General features: G+C 40.9%; 1 protein-coding gene across 1 annotated transcript in view; it reads right to left on the minus strand.

Annotated features, from left to right (window-relative positions):
• The window catches only part of magi1b (membrane associated guanylate kinase, WW and PDZ domain containing 1b), a 139,490-nt gene extending 128,814 nt beyond the window's left edge, over nucleotides 1-10,676 (minus strand). The window contains 1 exon segment of the mRNA XM_038695509.1: nucleotides 9,863-10,676. Coding sequence (XP_038551437.1) covers nucleotides 9,863-10,160 — 298 coding nt within the window. The 5' untranslated portion in view covers nucleotides 10,161-10,676.
• Between the last annotated feature and the right edge of the window lie 2,677 nt (nucleotides 10,677-13,353).

Consider the following 13,353-nt stretch of genomic DNA (forward strand, 5'->3'; position numbering starts at 1 on the left):
GGTAAATCATATATTGCATTTGTATTGACTACAGAGGCTACAAAAAGTAAAGAATCTTTACTGTGGGGCCCCCAATATATACTGAATCATTCAGTGTGTATACGGCTAAAGTTAAAAAAGCAAGAAACTACTGGAAACAATTGACTTTAATTCGAGTGGTACAGAGATCTGTGCTGATTCAGTCATGCAATGAGTGCCCAGCTTTAGGGGACACACTAGCACAGCTGATGCAAAGTCATCACGCAGAGCCACGCAGTCCAACACAGGGATATCAGATAGCTATAACCAGTTATTACTGAACACCCATCAGCACTCGGAGGCCACCTGCAAAGCTGATGACACAAGCATATCTCTGCTGTCATCATAAGAGATTACCAAAGCCATTTGGTATCCTGAAGGTTTCCAGCTAACAGCAGGACACACTTGCACTGACTGAAGAACCTGACATGTTTTTGATGGCAGGGGAAACCCACACAGACACGGGGAGAACATGCAAACTCAGAAAGGCTGTGACGACCGGGGTTTGAACCCGGGACCTTCTTGCTGTGAGGCCATAGTGCTATCCACTGGACCATCATGCCGCAGATGGGAGAACTGCTACTTTTTTTAACAGAGCACTCGTCTTCTACGTACATAATGTACAAACACACAAAGATCACATACACAAACACATTTTAGATTTATCTGTCGTTTTCTCAGGGACATCAAAGGAATGGTTCAACATTTTGGAAAATGTTTTTGGCTTCATTCATTGTGCTACAGTCATATATAGTTTGTTAATTAGAGCTTTACTTGTGCTTGTATATTAAGACGGACTTCCACAGCTTCAGACTTTATGCTAAGCAAAGCTAAGTGCCTACTGGCCCCAGCTACATATATCATATAGACCTGAGATAAGATTCAATTTTTCTAAAGGCCAATTTATACTTCCACGTAGAATCTACGCTGTAGGTATGCAGTAGCCTGATGCATACCTCAGTAAAAATGCAATTACACGTTGCAGCGACGCAGACTGCAAGAACTGTGATTGGTCGACTTGGTACCATCGCATTTCCTCCAAGACCCCAAGGAAGATCTCCGTCCTTTGAAGCCAATTGCCAAGTCAAACTATTCCTTTAAAGAGCAGGAGTGCCTCAGTGACTACATACACATGAATTAGTAAATTACTTCCTCAGGAGAATACCACCACTGTTGGTTCATCAAGACAAAACGTTTGCACATATGTCCGTGATCATTTCCTTACCACAAACCTTAACATGTTACTAAAATGTCTTTCTTACTCCAAATCGTTCTCAGCCAATTATTTTACTCATAATCCACCACACTCTCCCTTCACAGTGACTACCACCCACATAAAGCTATCTTCAATGCTCTGCCACACACCGTCATCCATAACTGCTGTGAAGTGACCTGTGGGAGGTTCTTTTCATTAGGAAACTTAAGCAGGAAAAGGAAAGGGTGGGGGACTCAGTCAGAATAGGTTGACTCCTTAATAAAAGCCGTCACAATTCCCATATTCAGATGACAATGAGTGTGGAGATAATAGATGAAGACAAGCGGGGGTAATAAAGAGTAGACAAGATGAATAGAGTGACGAAAGATGAGGAGGAGGAGGAGGAAGGCAGTGTGGTTCAGCGAGGCATTGTTGTGTGCTGCATAATTGCCAGTGCAGGAAGACCCCGGGAGCTTGGGCCCGAGTGTGCGCATGTGTGTTCACTGTCGCGGACAAACAGACAGACCCGTGTCTAAATCCTCTTAATCAGGGCTAGACTGTTCTCTAAACCTGTAGATACTCCCTTGTTTTGTCTGCCTGCACACATGAATGAGCATGAGTAAGCTTCCCAAAGACTTTACATTAATGGGATTTGTGTAAACACACCCCAAGGTCTCAACCAGAACCTAATTAAAAGGTAAAGAAAAGGAGGAAGCAGACTGGGGAGGAAAGGCCTCTATATCTCTAGGAGTCTGAGAGATAGATAGAAGTATACACACTAGTTTATCTGGGTGCAACTGCTACTAGAAAAATAACAAGCTGACAATTAACTTTATTCCAAGTGTCTTCTTACTATCTTGTATCTCCAGAAGTCATATATGCTGCAACATATTACAGAAACATGACGTGAAGTTAAAAATGCAAAAGCCCTAAACTATGTTTCTTTGTGCATAAGTCCCTGCTGAATTAAAAACTTATAAAACCTTAAAACTTTTCAAGAGACTAGCAGCATTTTTTTGGGCACATCCACTTGCTACTGGGTCTAGTGAGTCTCAGCTACATTAATAATGCCCACAGCCTCTACCAATCCCATCATTTTTACTTCCTAGTCGTGCCCGCTGCAGGCCTAACCACATCTCATCTGAGTTGAACAGCAGCAGAGCTGACAGAAAGGGTTTGGCCATGTCAGCCTGTCTGGCACGCACGCCAACATGTGTACATGTGCGCACAGCATTACTATCTGCAGGCGTACATGTGATCCCATTCCTGACTTGACAGAAAAGAACCGCCTTTGCTCAAACATTGTAAAGGCTGCGTGCACTGTGAAGGCTGGCGGAGAGACCAAAGTGTCAGCTGCTTTTGAAGTGACTGTAGGTTTGTTTCTTGGTACAATATCTCACCACCCAGCTTCTGACTTCACATTTGCCGCATTTACATATTAAAAGGTCATTTTTTGTTGAAGTCTTAACGATCTACTATAGCTACTACTATATACTAGCTATAAAGTTTAAACAGCAGCCCGTTTTAGCTTGAACTCAACCACTTCACAACTTTAAAAAAATGCATACAAAGAGACTCTCAGAGCCATTTGAACTGTTAGCTTAGTTTAGCAAGGCTTCAAAATAAGTGAGAGTGAATGAGTGGAAGGTACGGTGTAAATTTGTCCCAAACACTTCAACACTTAACACTGTAAACTACTAGCTTACTAGTAAAAGTACGTTTTCGTTTTAAAACTGAGACATTTTGCTACGTTTGCACCTCCCGTCCAGTAGGGCTGAACAATTAATTGCATTTGCAATATTATCGCAATGTGACAAAACGAGATTTTCTAATCACAAAGGCTGCGATTACACTCTGGTCACATGACACCCAGAGTAAAGCAGTCTGCAGACGAAGCATCAACTTTGCACGTTACACTGTACCTTGACTTGTTGTTGTACAATTTCCTTAAGCTTGACAGAAGCTGACACTACAGAAACTTTAGTGTCACACAGGGAATGAAAGTAGCACCCGCCACCCGAGGGTAACTTGGTGATGGTGGGTAAAATCGTCGGGCCATCCGCCACTTTGACAGACAGGAAGACACGTGTAGTAAGGTAAGCGTATTGTGGCGATCGGCGCCTTCCTCACGCACACAGCCACCAGTCAGCTCAGGAAATATCTGAGAAACAGTGTTTCAAACCAAGTCTGTCCCAAGTTACAGCCTGGAGCCAGTGTGCTGCTTACTGGTATCGGAGGCTGCGGGGGAACTCTGGTGTTTTCAGAGAATTATTAAGCTTGTCTATTAAACATGAGAGGCGTCACTTGGTTTTTGTTGGCCAACTTTTGAATTGAACCGCAAACTGAGTATTTTTTGTTTGCTTACTGGGATATAAAACTATAGACTCCTAGGAGAGTTGAACTGAGATAAGGACTCTAATTGGTGGTTGAACTGTGTGTTTTGTACTGAGCGCTTACTGTATAATACACTGTGGTGAACTTAGTTGTTCTTGTCGTCTGTAGGTATGCCTACCTGTTGATATTATAAATTTAATGCCATGACTTTACTCTCAAATTATCCTTCTTATATTATTAAAATCTGATACTTTTTCTCCACCATTGCTCATAAAAATAATTCATGCAATTCATGCATCACCTAATTTCATCAAACACAGACCTGACCCACAAGAAAGAACAGTGTATGTTTAAATCTATCTAATATTGTGTTGGTCATAGTATACACTGATTTACTGCTTGTCTGTTTTGAATAATACAGAAGGTAAAGAGCTTAAAAATGATTGCATATTAAATCATAATTGCAATATTGGTTAAAAAAAAAAAATCGCAATTACATTATTTTCCAAAATCGTTAAGCTCTTCCGTCCAGACTAAAATGATGAATCCAAAGACCTAAAACAGAGAAGCTTGAGAACGCTGCCGACCCTGTTTTCACTTTAAAACTCAGGGTAACGTTTTAGTGCAGACAGGCGAAAATGGTCGACTTTAAAAACGATGACGCAGACACTCACATTTGGCTTCCTGAGTGGGTCTTAAAAGTCATGCAAAGAAAAAACACAAAGCTACGGACAGTGTTTTTGTTTTGGTATTTTTTATGAAAAAATATTGTGCTGTGCAAATAACACTTTTGCGACGACTTCCAGTCTGTTTTACGCCGCCACAATCACTTTGGTAACACTCCTGTGTTACTTTTAGTAAGAGACACCTCGTTGTCGGCCCAAAAAAACACATTATTTACCAACTTGTTTTAGTTGCTTAAAGTTACTTTTTAAGCAACTAAAACAAAATGGATGTTTTCAGGATCTTAACTCTTCATAAAAAAAAACTTTGACGTGAAACTGACTGATCTGAGATTGAAAGGTAATTTCTCTAACACTGAGAATCATCATATATCCCTACTGGGGGATTATGCTAACCAAGCAGTAGGATTGACAGTGTGGCAATAAGTGAGTAGATTTGTCAACTCATTTCACCGTACACAGTTACCTTATAGGTACTGAACCAATGCAGCCTAATTAGGGCTTTCATTTTCCTGTGTGTCCTGACACTCATAAGGAGCTCAGCATGTCATGGTTGGATAGATGGAAAAAAGCTAAAGCGTGGTAAATGACTCCGTGCTACAAATCCTCAGGAACTGACCACTGAGAAGAGAGTGTTGACAGATTTCCTTAGAACTGGTTTGGAATTAGCCTGAAAAGGGTCTCAAGGGTAAACTGTCAATGATGACTTTACCCATTTTCTTAGTAATAGCTACAACAGCTATAAAATGAACAGCTGCCTTAGACATCTATGCAGGGGCTTTAATTTCCAATGTGAACCACAGTAGCAGCCATTCTGAACAGCAATTCATAATGTCATGCAGTCAACTACTGTTAAAAATACCAAACAACCTGTTTCTCTTTGGGCCTGATGTCCCTCTGTATTCAGGACTTCCTTCAGGAACTTTTGCCAGCCGTGTTCCTCAGAAATATACACTCTTCTGGTCATGTATACAATTTGAGGACACTGGATAAGAGCAGTCTTCAAAGTAAAGGGAACTGCATCACTGCCTCCCCTGCCCTACTAAACTCACTATCGTAAATGAGTTGGCCTCTCTCTTCCTCTGACAGAGTGTGTAACTGCAAGAGCCAAGTGTGACCAATTCCCATTCACCCTCAACACAACGGCCCACACTTGAACTAATTAGGAAAAGAAAGACGATTCTTTGGCAAACAAGAGAAAAGACCGCACACGTGTGCGTATGAACCTCTTTAGTGGGATTACAAAAAGCACTGCATTAGTGAGACAAAATTTCATGGTCTATTTAGCTGGTAACGGAGTGTCCCTACACTGCATTTAAATACAGAGCTTAAGCTGAGTGCCGACATACACACAAACACAAATTCAGCTCAAAGTAAGCAAGATGCTTTTACTGTACACATGTGGCTTCTATCTCTCCCTCTTTCTCAGTCATACCCACACACACACACTCTGTCACACATGTAAACACACACCCCAAAATTGAAGCCAGAGATCTTTTCCAAAGCCGGGGCATGAGGGAGGAAGTCAAGTCGTCCCACCGCTGTCAGAGAATACAAAGGTGGAAGAATGGTTGGGGCAAGAAGGGGTGTCCAACTTCCTGCTGAGAGAAAGGAAATAAACAATTCCATATGCAATCCCTGCCAGGAACACTCACACATACATGCAGGGCTAGGAGTTAATGCAGTGTTGTAGTTGTAAATTTGAGCAGGAGGGCCCTAGTTAGCAACTCACAGCGCCATATGAAGGGTGGAATATTTTCTGCTTCCAGAAATGTATAGCTAGCAAGGCCTTGTTCATCACACCAGCTCCACAATATAATGCAGCTTGGAAAGAAATATACTCCTCCAAAGCTGTAGTTCCACAATACCTGATTGGTCTGGGGTTTTACTAGTTTCCTAGTGTGTGTGTGTGTGTGTGTGTGAGTGAGAGAGAGAGAGACACACACACACACACTGGGCAAATCCTGCCTGGGGGAACCCGTGAACTCTGAGCCACTGTACCATTTTTCATGTCCAGAACATGTCGTAAACCTTAAACTTAATTACAATTAGAATCTCAAATTCAGAGCGTAATAGTGCCCAGTCTTTCTGTACACATGAAAAATGCAGTAAAAGAATACATACACGCCATGACAGACATTTCCCTGATTATTAAACGCACCCAACCTGTGCACTAACACCAGAGAAAGCATGACACTCATCTGCTGTCAATCTGAAACCTCTCTGTTGTGATTGCGTGTTTGTGATTGTTTTGCATATATGGAGCACTACGTCATCATCTTGTGAAGATTATCCTTACAGAAGTTCCTGGCATTTATCCGATTGATAAGTCTCAACATAATGGGAATTTCTGGCACGTGCACAGCATACGTCTTTATCACTAAAGCACATCTCCGTTTGAGTAGTAAACAATAAACTGCATTAGGACAGGGTCAGTGACTGCTTGTTTAAAAGGGCGAGGAGTGAGAGTGCATGTCTGTGTTTGTATGTAACAGACCTCAATTACGTAATCTACTTACTTTACCACAGTTTCCGCCCGATTGATACACAGTGATGTAGACTTGGGCTCACCTGCAGTGCACACAGTGTGTGATCTGCAGTAAATGTGTGTGTGTGTGTGTGTGTGTGTGTGTGTGTGTTTGTACTTTTTCACAGATACCCAAAGCAAACATTCCAACCTCTGCACCAGAACTGTTTAGAGCCCCTTATCACCTCAGACTAGAAATGCCCGTGTGTGTGTGTGTGTGTGTGTGTGTGTGTGTGTGTGAGCATGCATGTATGCATACTAACAGGTCTGGACAAAGTGCTGAGGGTCCCGACCTAACAGTTTTCAAAACACGTCTTTTTATGCGGTTGACAGTCGACAAAAATGCTTTTTGAATATCAGTGAGGTAAACCACCGCAGTGGTACCTCTCTCCACACATTTCACTTGATTAGAGTGAGAAAATGGCACAAGCTCTGGGTAAAATTAGGTCACTTTTACAGATGGCCCTTGTTGCCAAGCATATTTTCCCAATTAAGGCTGATTAGGGAGGGAAATTCCCAGGCAGTATGAATTATTAAAAACTTGAAATGGAATCTGATCATGTGACGATGTATGGCAGTGACACCCGACATCCCCAGATGGGGTCCTGGAAAATGGGGGAGCTGGGAGCCCTGAGGCTTCTGATTGGTGCAAAGTGAGAAGTGAGTTTCCTCCAATTGTGAGAAGTCAATACAAACTACATACATTTGGGGTGGGGGCGTAATCAACACTGGCTGATGTTACATGAAAGGAATTTTTAAATTGTGATTCCACTGAAGGTATTTACATGAGTGCTAAATAAAATGACCAGATAGTTTTATATTTTAATATTTAGATGCCACACAATGAGAATGATTCAGCAAAAGCGCTCCCAAAGCAGCACTCGACCACTTGGCACCGTTATTTGTTCATAAATGATCATTTTTGATCCGTTAAATCAATATATTCAAACCAGCACTTTCAAACCAGCACTTTCAAACTGAATTAAAGCCCCTACCCCTCTTTGATTCAACCACACAGGTGTCTTCACTTATGCCTGATACTGATACTTCTCTACAGTGTCAGACTTTTACAGACTGACAAACTGTCCCGTTAGTTTTATTGCACTAGTCTGTATATTAAAGTATATTAAGCCTTTTTCACAAAAGTCATTTTGATATGCCACAGTAGGAAAAGCACAGGTGTAAACAATAAAATTAATGACGCTATTTTGCTGGCCGGCTCACCGTCACCGGTCACTGGGACACTTCAATAAAAACAAGGCCATCTTTAATGCTTTATTAGTTACACCTGTGCTTTTCTACCATGACAAGTCAAAATGCCAGCTGTAAAAAAAAAAATATAAAAATAAAGGCCTATTGTTTAGCGACATCACATAGCCTAATCACTGGCATGGCTCCGCCTACCAGAGGTCTGATTAGCCAATAAGTGAAAACACCTGTGTGCAGGACCTTTCATTTAACACTGTTCAACTTGTGCTCAAACGGAATTAGGGCAATTTTTACCTTTGAAGAGTATTTCAAACTGTTAGACATTAAAGTTGCCACATGCTGAATGTCTGAGAAAAATGTTATCCATTTTAGCTTAAAACTACAGTGGATTCAAAAACCTTTAATCAGAGAGTAGGAACTAATCAGTGATGTCTCCTGGTGTTGTGTTTGTTTAGAACAAAAACTTCCACTTCAGAGCACGCAACTGCTCAGCACTATTGTAAACAAATTAGACCACGGTAGAGATGGTGGTGGCCTCTGGTACACATATGACGTCAGAGCTGGAGCACGTTTTCCATTAGCCCCAATGCACCCCATCCCTAAATGAATGTTTTCATGTTCAGATGAAGGTTTCCTTCTTCACTTTACATTAAAATAAAGATTTTTCAGTGTGCCTTTGTTCAGAGAGCGTATTGCACAAGATGCCACTCTTGACTCACTGGAAGAATAGCCCATTCATCCATATTAATACCAAAGTGATTTCTTTCTTCCCCAATTGTAATGTACACAATGGGATATGCAGGTGGATGCTGATGTTACATTGTACATGTAGCGCCTTTAAAAAGTCTACTGCCACTTCTGAACAGGCCGAGCCAATACTGCTGCCAGCGTTCACAGGTTATAAATATGTGAAATTGTCCTTGAAGAGTTGCTGCGCTTTTGTCTGTCTCTACAGGAAGTCAGTGTGGCCCAGGCTGGCTCCGAGCATCCCTTCAGCAGTCTGCTTTGCCATGCTGGGAGCCTGTCAGAGTGGCTCAGCGTCAAACTGCCCAGCCCTGCTGAGTCAAGCTGACCATGAACAAGCCAGACCAGCCACAGTGGCCTGATGTTTTGCGTTCCTGTTAGGTGCTAGAGATGTGTTGCCCGTCTAGCCTGTTTCAGGAATCACCAGATACTGTCTAGCCCCAACAGACCTGGGGTAACTCAAACTTTTCTTATTATCTGTTGGTTCAGTAGATCTGTATAAAGAAATCACTTCTTTATTTCATATAATGTGACAGGCAAAACTGAGGGTAAACCTTGCATCCTGTGGTATCACTTCCAGGCCCCCTGCATGAGCAAATTTAGGATAGCTTCATTCTCTTTAAAGCAATGGAATGACTGAATCCTGTAAGGATGTGATTCAACTGACACACTTTTTCTGACATTTATGTCAAAAGAGAAGCTGAATTAACAATATGTTGTCTGCATCCCGATGTCTGGTATTTTTTCTAGTATGGGAGGGAGGAAAGTACACGCCAAACGACATTCAAAAATCTGTCAATTTAACTTGGCCTCGCTAATAATAATGTCACCAGTTCCTGAGGTTTTGTCACCCACTCTTTCGGGTTCGAGAAGCGAACATTGCGCCTGGCAAAACTTATTTCAACATTTTCCAAATACATTTTTACTCCTTCCCGGAAGCAACGCCGACTTAAACGTTTCAATTTTGATACACTTTTAAGCTTAATTGTACATTGTATGTGTGCCGAATTGAGAAGTGCTATCTTCTGTTTTGATAAAAGGCTTGGCACAACATCTTCAACTTCTGTAATTTTTCTGAAAACTTGGCAGCATATTAAACGGCAGAAGTTTGAAGGGAGTTTTGCGTGTGCCGCTGCCTCTACGAGCGCTTACCTTGCTTGACAGTTTTCAACCTGACGGGACCTTTGCAGTTCTTTATCACTGTCTGTACGTCGTACAAAGGTAATCCCGATATCGAGAGATTCTCCACCTCCAGGAGCACGTCCCCATCATTTAATTTTCCACTTTTGTAAAGCACGACATCCTCCTTAACTTGGCCGATGTAGGCGAACTCTCCGTTCTCCGCGCCGCCACGAAGTGGCACATTCAAGTCACCGCGGGCATCTTTAGAGACGGAGCACTCGTTCACTTTGAAGGTCCAGTGGTTTTTCTTGAGCACGGGTTTGGACATTGTGAACAGTTATGAGCCGACACCAACACAGGCGGGCTCTGCCACTGGGATGAGAAACAGTCACAGCAGCAGCTAATGCCTCTCAGTAAGTCGACTTGTATCCGAGTGAAGCGCAGCAAACTTTCGTCTTCTTCCACAGGAACATGAGTGCCTCTCGCAGTATTGTCCCACCGCTCTCCCGGAGTGAGAAATCAAGCCATTCTTGTCAGGATTAAGTCGCTTCTTACTAAGCAGATATTGTTTTCATATTTTTTTTAACATCCCTGCAGTTTAATCGATGTCATTTAAAGTCTGCCACGATCCAACTCACGCCTCGTGTCCTCGTATCCACTTATTAAATTGTCTCAGTTGTTCCTGTAAACTCACTTTAAATATTGTTTCTTTCCGTCCTCCAGTTAACAGCGTCTGCACTCTCTTTATCGGTGGCTGACACCGTCCTCGGCTCGTTGAACCAGGTACGACGCTCTCGTGCACTTAGCTGAATCTCACTCTGCTCTGCTGTGGCGCTGGGAGTGTGTTGCTGTTCGTGCTGCATTCACGTGCTGTCAGAAAGTTCAAGATAGGTTCACACGAACGACCCGACAACAATATGAATATACTTTATTTTACAATATGCAAGTGGCATTCCGAAATTGTTTAACTTTTTATTTTCATGCAATGTATTTTAAATGAATTTAATTGCTTTAATGTCTTTATTATTTTACGCAGATACATGCTAAATGAATTACAAGCGAGTAAGAACTTAGGCTACTTAAAGCTAAGAACTAGCAAGAGACAGCTAAATTTTGAAAGTATCCAACAGCCACAGAGACCAGATAAAAAAATAAAAAAAAATAAATTAAGACCATTTGATTCATTGATATGAGAATTTCAACAAATATAACTAAACATGCTTCTTAAATTAATTGCTGACCCCAGCTTTAAAAATGACAACATAGCCATACATATCTTATTATGAAATGGTACAGCCAAGACAGCAATAAATGACCAATACATCAATTACAAATTTTAAAAATTTACAAGTTATATGTGATGTAATTGTAAATCATTAGCATAATTTCTTGTTGCCCAGTAGGCCTAGCCCACATGACATCTATTTTTTTTCCACCATTTACACTAATTTTTAAGTTTAATTTACAGTGTCAACATAGTATTTTGGACCATAGGGTTGGGACACAGTGACATTTTAAAGTTTGAATATCAGGTGTCGGAGCCTGCAAAGAGTGCATAAAGGCAGCAATATCACATAAGCGCATGCGCGGTGCTCAAAGCAGAAAGGGCTATCTTGATGAAGCCCAGATAGATCTTGGCTGTACCATTTGCATAAAAGAGCTTACGGCTTCCATAAATTAAAGACTGGTGTCATGTTTTGTTTATTTCAATCAGTTCAACCTATTAAAGGAAAATAAATACATTTTCATTAAAATTCACTCATTAAATATAGTAACTGTCAGACATTGTCAGATATTCATCTTGCACATATTTGCATCTCTGTGGAGATTTTTGTTAAGGAATTGTAATTATTTGAACTCATAATCAAGGAAATTAGTTATTTATTCCACGGACTTGGTGTGACGGTTCTATGTGAAATGCTGATTTGATAATGACTTAGTCAACTTGGGGTTATACTCGTGATCCTGCCTGGCAGGATTCCTGCATTTCAGGTTAGACAGGTTTTCACAGTGTTTTCATGTGTGGCTGAAACCACCCTCCTGAAGTGCGTGTTTGCCCTGATGCAGAAATGTCTACAGAATTTCACTCACATCATACTCTATTTACATATATTTTGTGAATCAAACAAGCTTCAGAAAGGACATTCTTTCTTTTTTTTCTCAGTGATACTAGTTCAGATCTACATGGAGAAAGACTTGTTGGCAACATTATCAGTCTCATCAACAATTATTATCATCATTACAATGACAACATAATAAGAGAAAGAAAAGAGAAAAGGCCATATTCCAAGAAATAATGAAAGCAAGACGATTAAGACAATGCTATAGATGGACAATGAGACAGACAGTGTGCTAAGGCAGCAGGGATGAATACACTGCTTGATGGGATCAGATGGGCCAGGACTCTCACCTGGGGAACAGCAGATGAGCTTTTCCCAACCTAAAAATAACAATGAAAGTACTCTAGGTCTCATGGGAGTAAAAACCATTGGCCTGGATGGGACGGGAAGTTGTAAGTGCACTCTTAAGTTGAAACATTAAAACTTTCCTTTATCTTCATCCTTTATCAGCTGTTCATACATGAAATGCATGTTTAATATGTGTTCAGTTCATTGCAGTGTTTTCCAAGGGAAATTCTCTTTGCAGCCATTTGATGAACGATAAACATTAATACAGAAAAGTACATCAAACATAACACAAGTCGCAAGGGTCATTAATAATGAACATCTTCATTCATCTACAGAGCACCGTTAAACTAAACAGCACTGCATTTCTAACTATCCTATAAAAAATACAGTAACCAGAGCTAAGCTATTAAATGTACAAGAAACAAAAGAGCTTCTTACCCCGTGGGAGTTATCCTTCAGTGGGGTGAACTTTCTGAGAAAAGGGAAAACAACCTATGGAAGGGGACGATTTTTGCACATATATTCATTAAGCTACTGTACATACTGTATAGTTATTCATACCGTACTGCCATAGTCATAACCTGTTCATAGCCTGTATATAGAAAATTAATAGACATAACAGTAATAGACATTCATGTAGACATATATTTATATATATCACTCATACCTTGCACTTTGTATAATAATGTATCATATTCTATTTAATTACCGCTTAAGCACTTCTGGTTAGATGCTATCTACATTTCGTTGCTTTGTGCCAGTGACATGCGCAATGACAATAAAGTTGAATCTAATCTAATCTAATCTTAAAATGTGTCTCATTTCGAATACTTCCCTTAGTATACTTCCATGTACTACACTGTGTCCACTATGTACTTACTTGCCTTGTGTGTGAATTTCAATAAGGTTGTGTTGTCTCAAAACAAACACAGCCGTTTGCACTTCCTGGAAATGACGATTGCAACATTTGACCGCTTCATTTCAAGGCGAATTGCAACCGGGCGGAGCTTTATCAGCAACATTTGATTGTCACTCACCAAAATATCTGCTGGCTTGTTTTACTTTTACCTGCTAATGTGGGTGATCGCAAGTGCTGCTGCTTCCTCTGCTGCC

Source organism: Micropterus salmoides, unplaced genomic scaffold, assembly GCF_014851395.1.
Source record: "Micropterus salmoides isolate LMB-PRFRI ecotype aquatic unplaced genomic scaffold, ASM1485139v1 Ms_hic_scaffold_4, whole genome shotgun sequence".
NCBI lineage: Eukaryota > Metazoa > Chordata > Actinopteri > Centrarchiformes > Centrarchidae > Micropterus > Micropterus salmoides.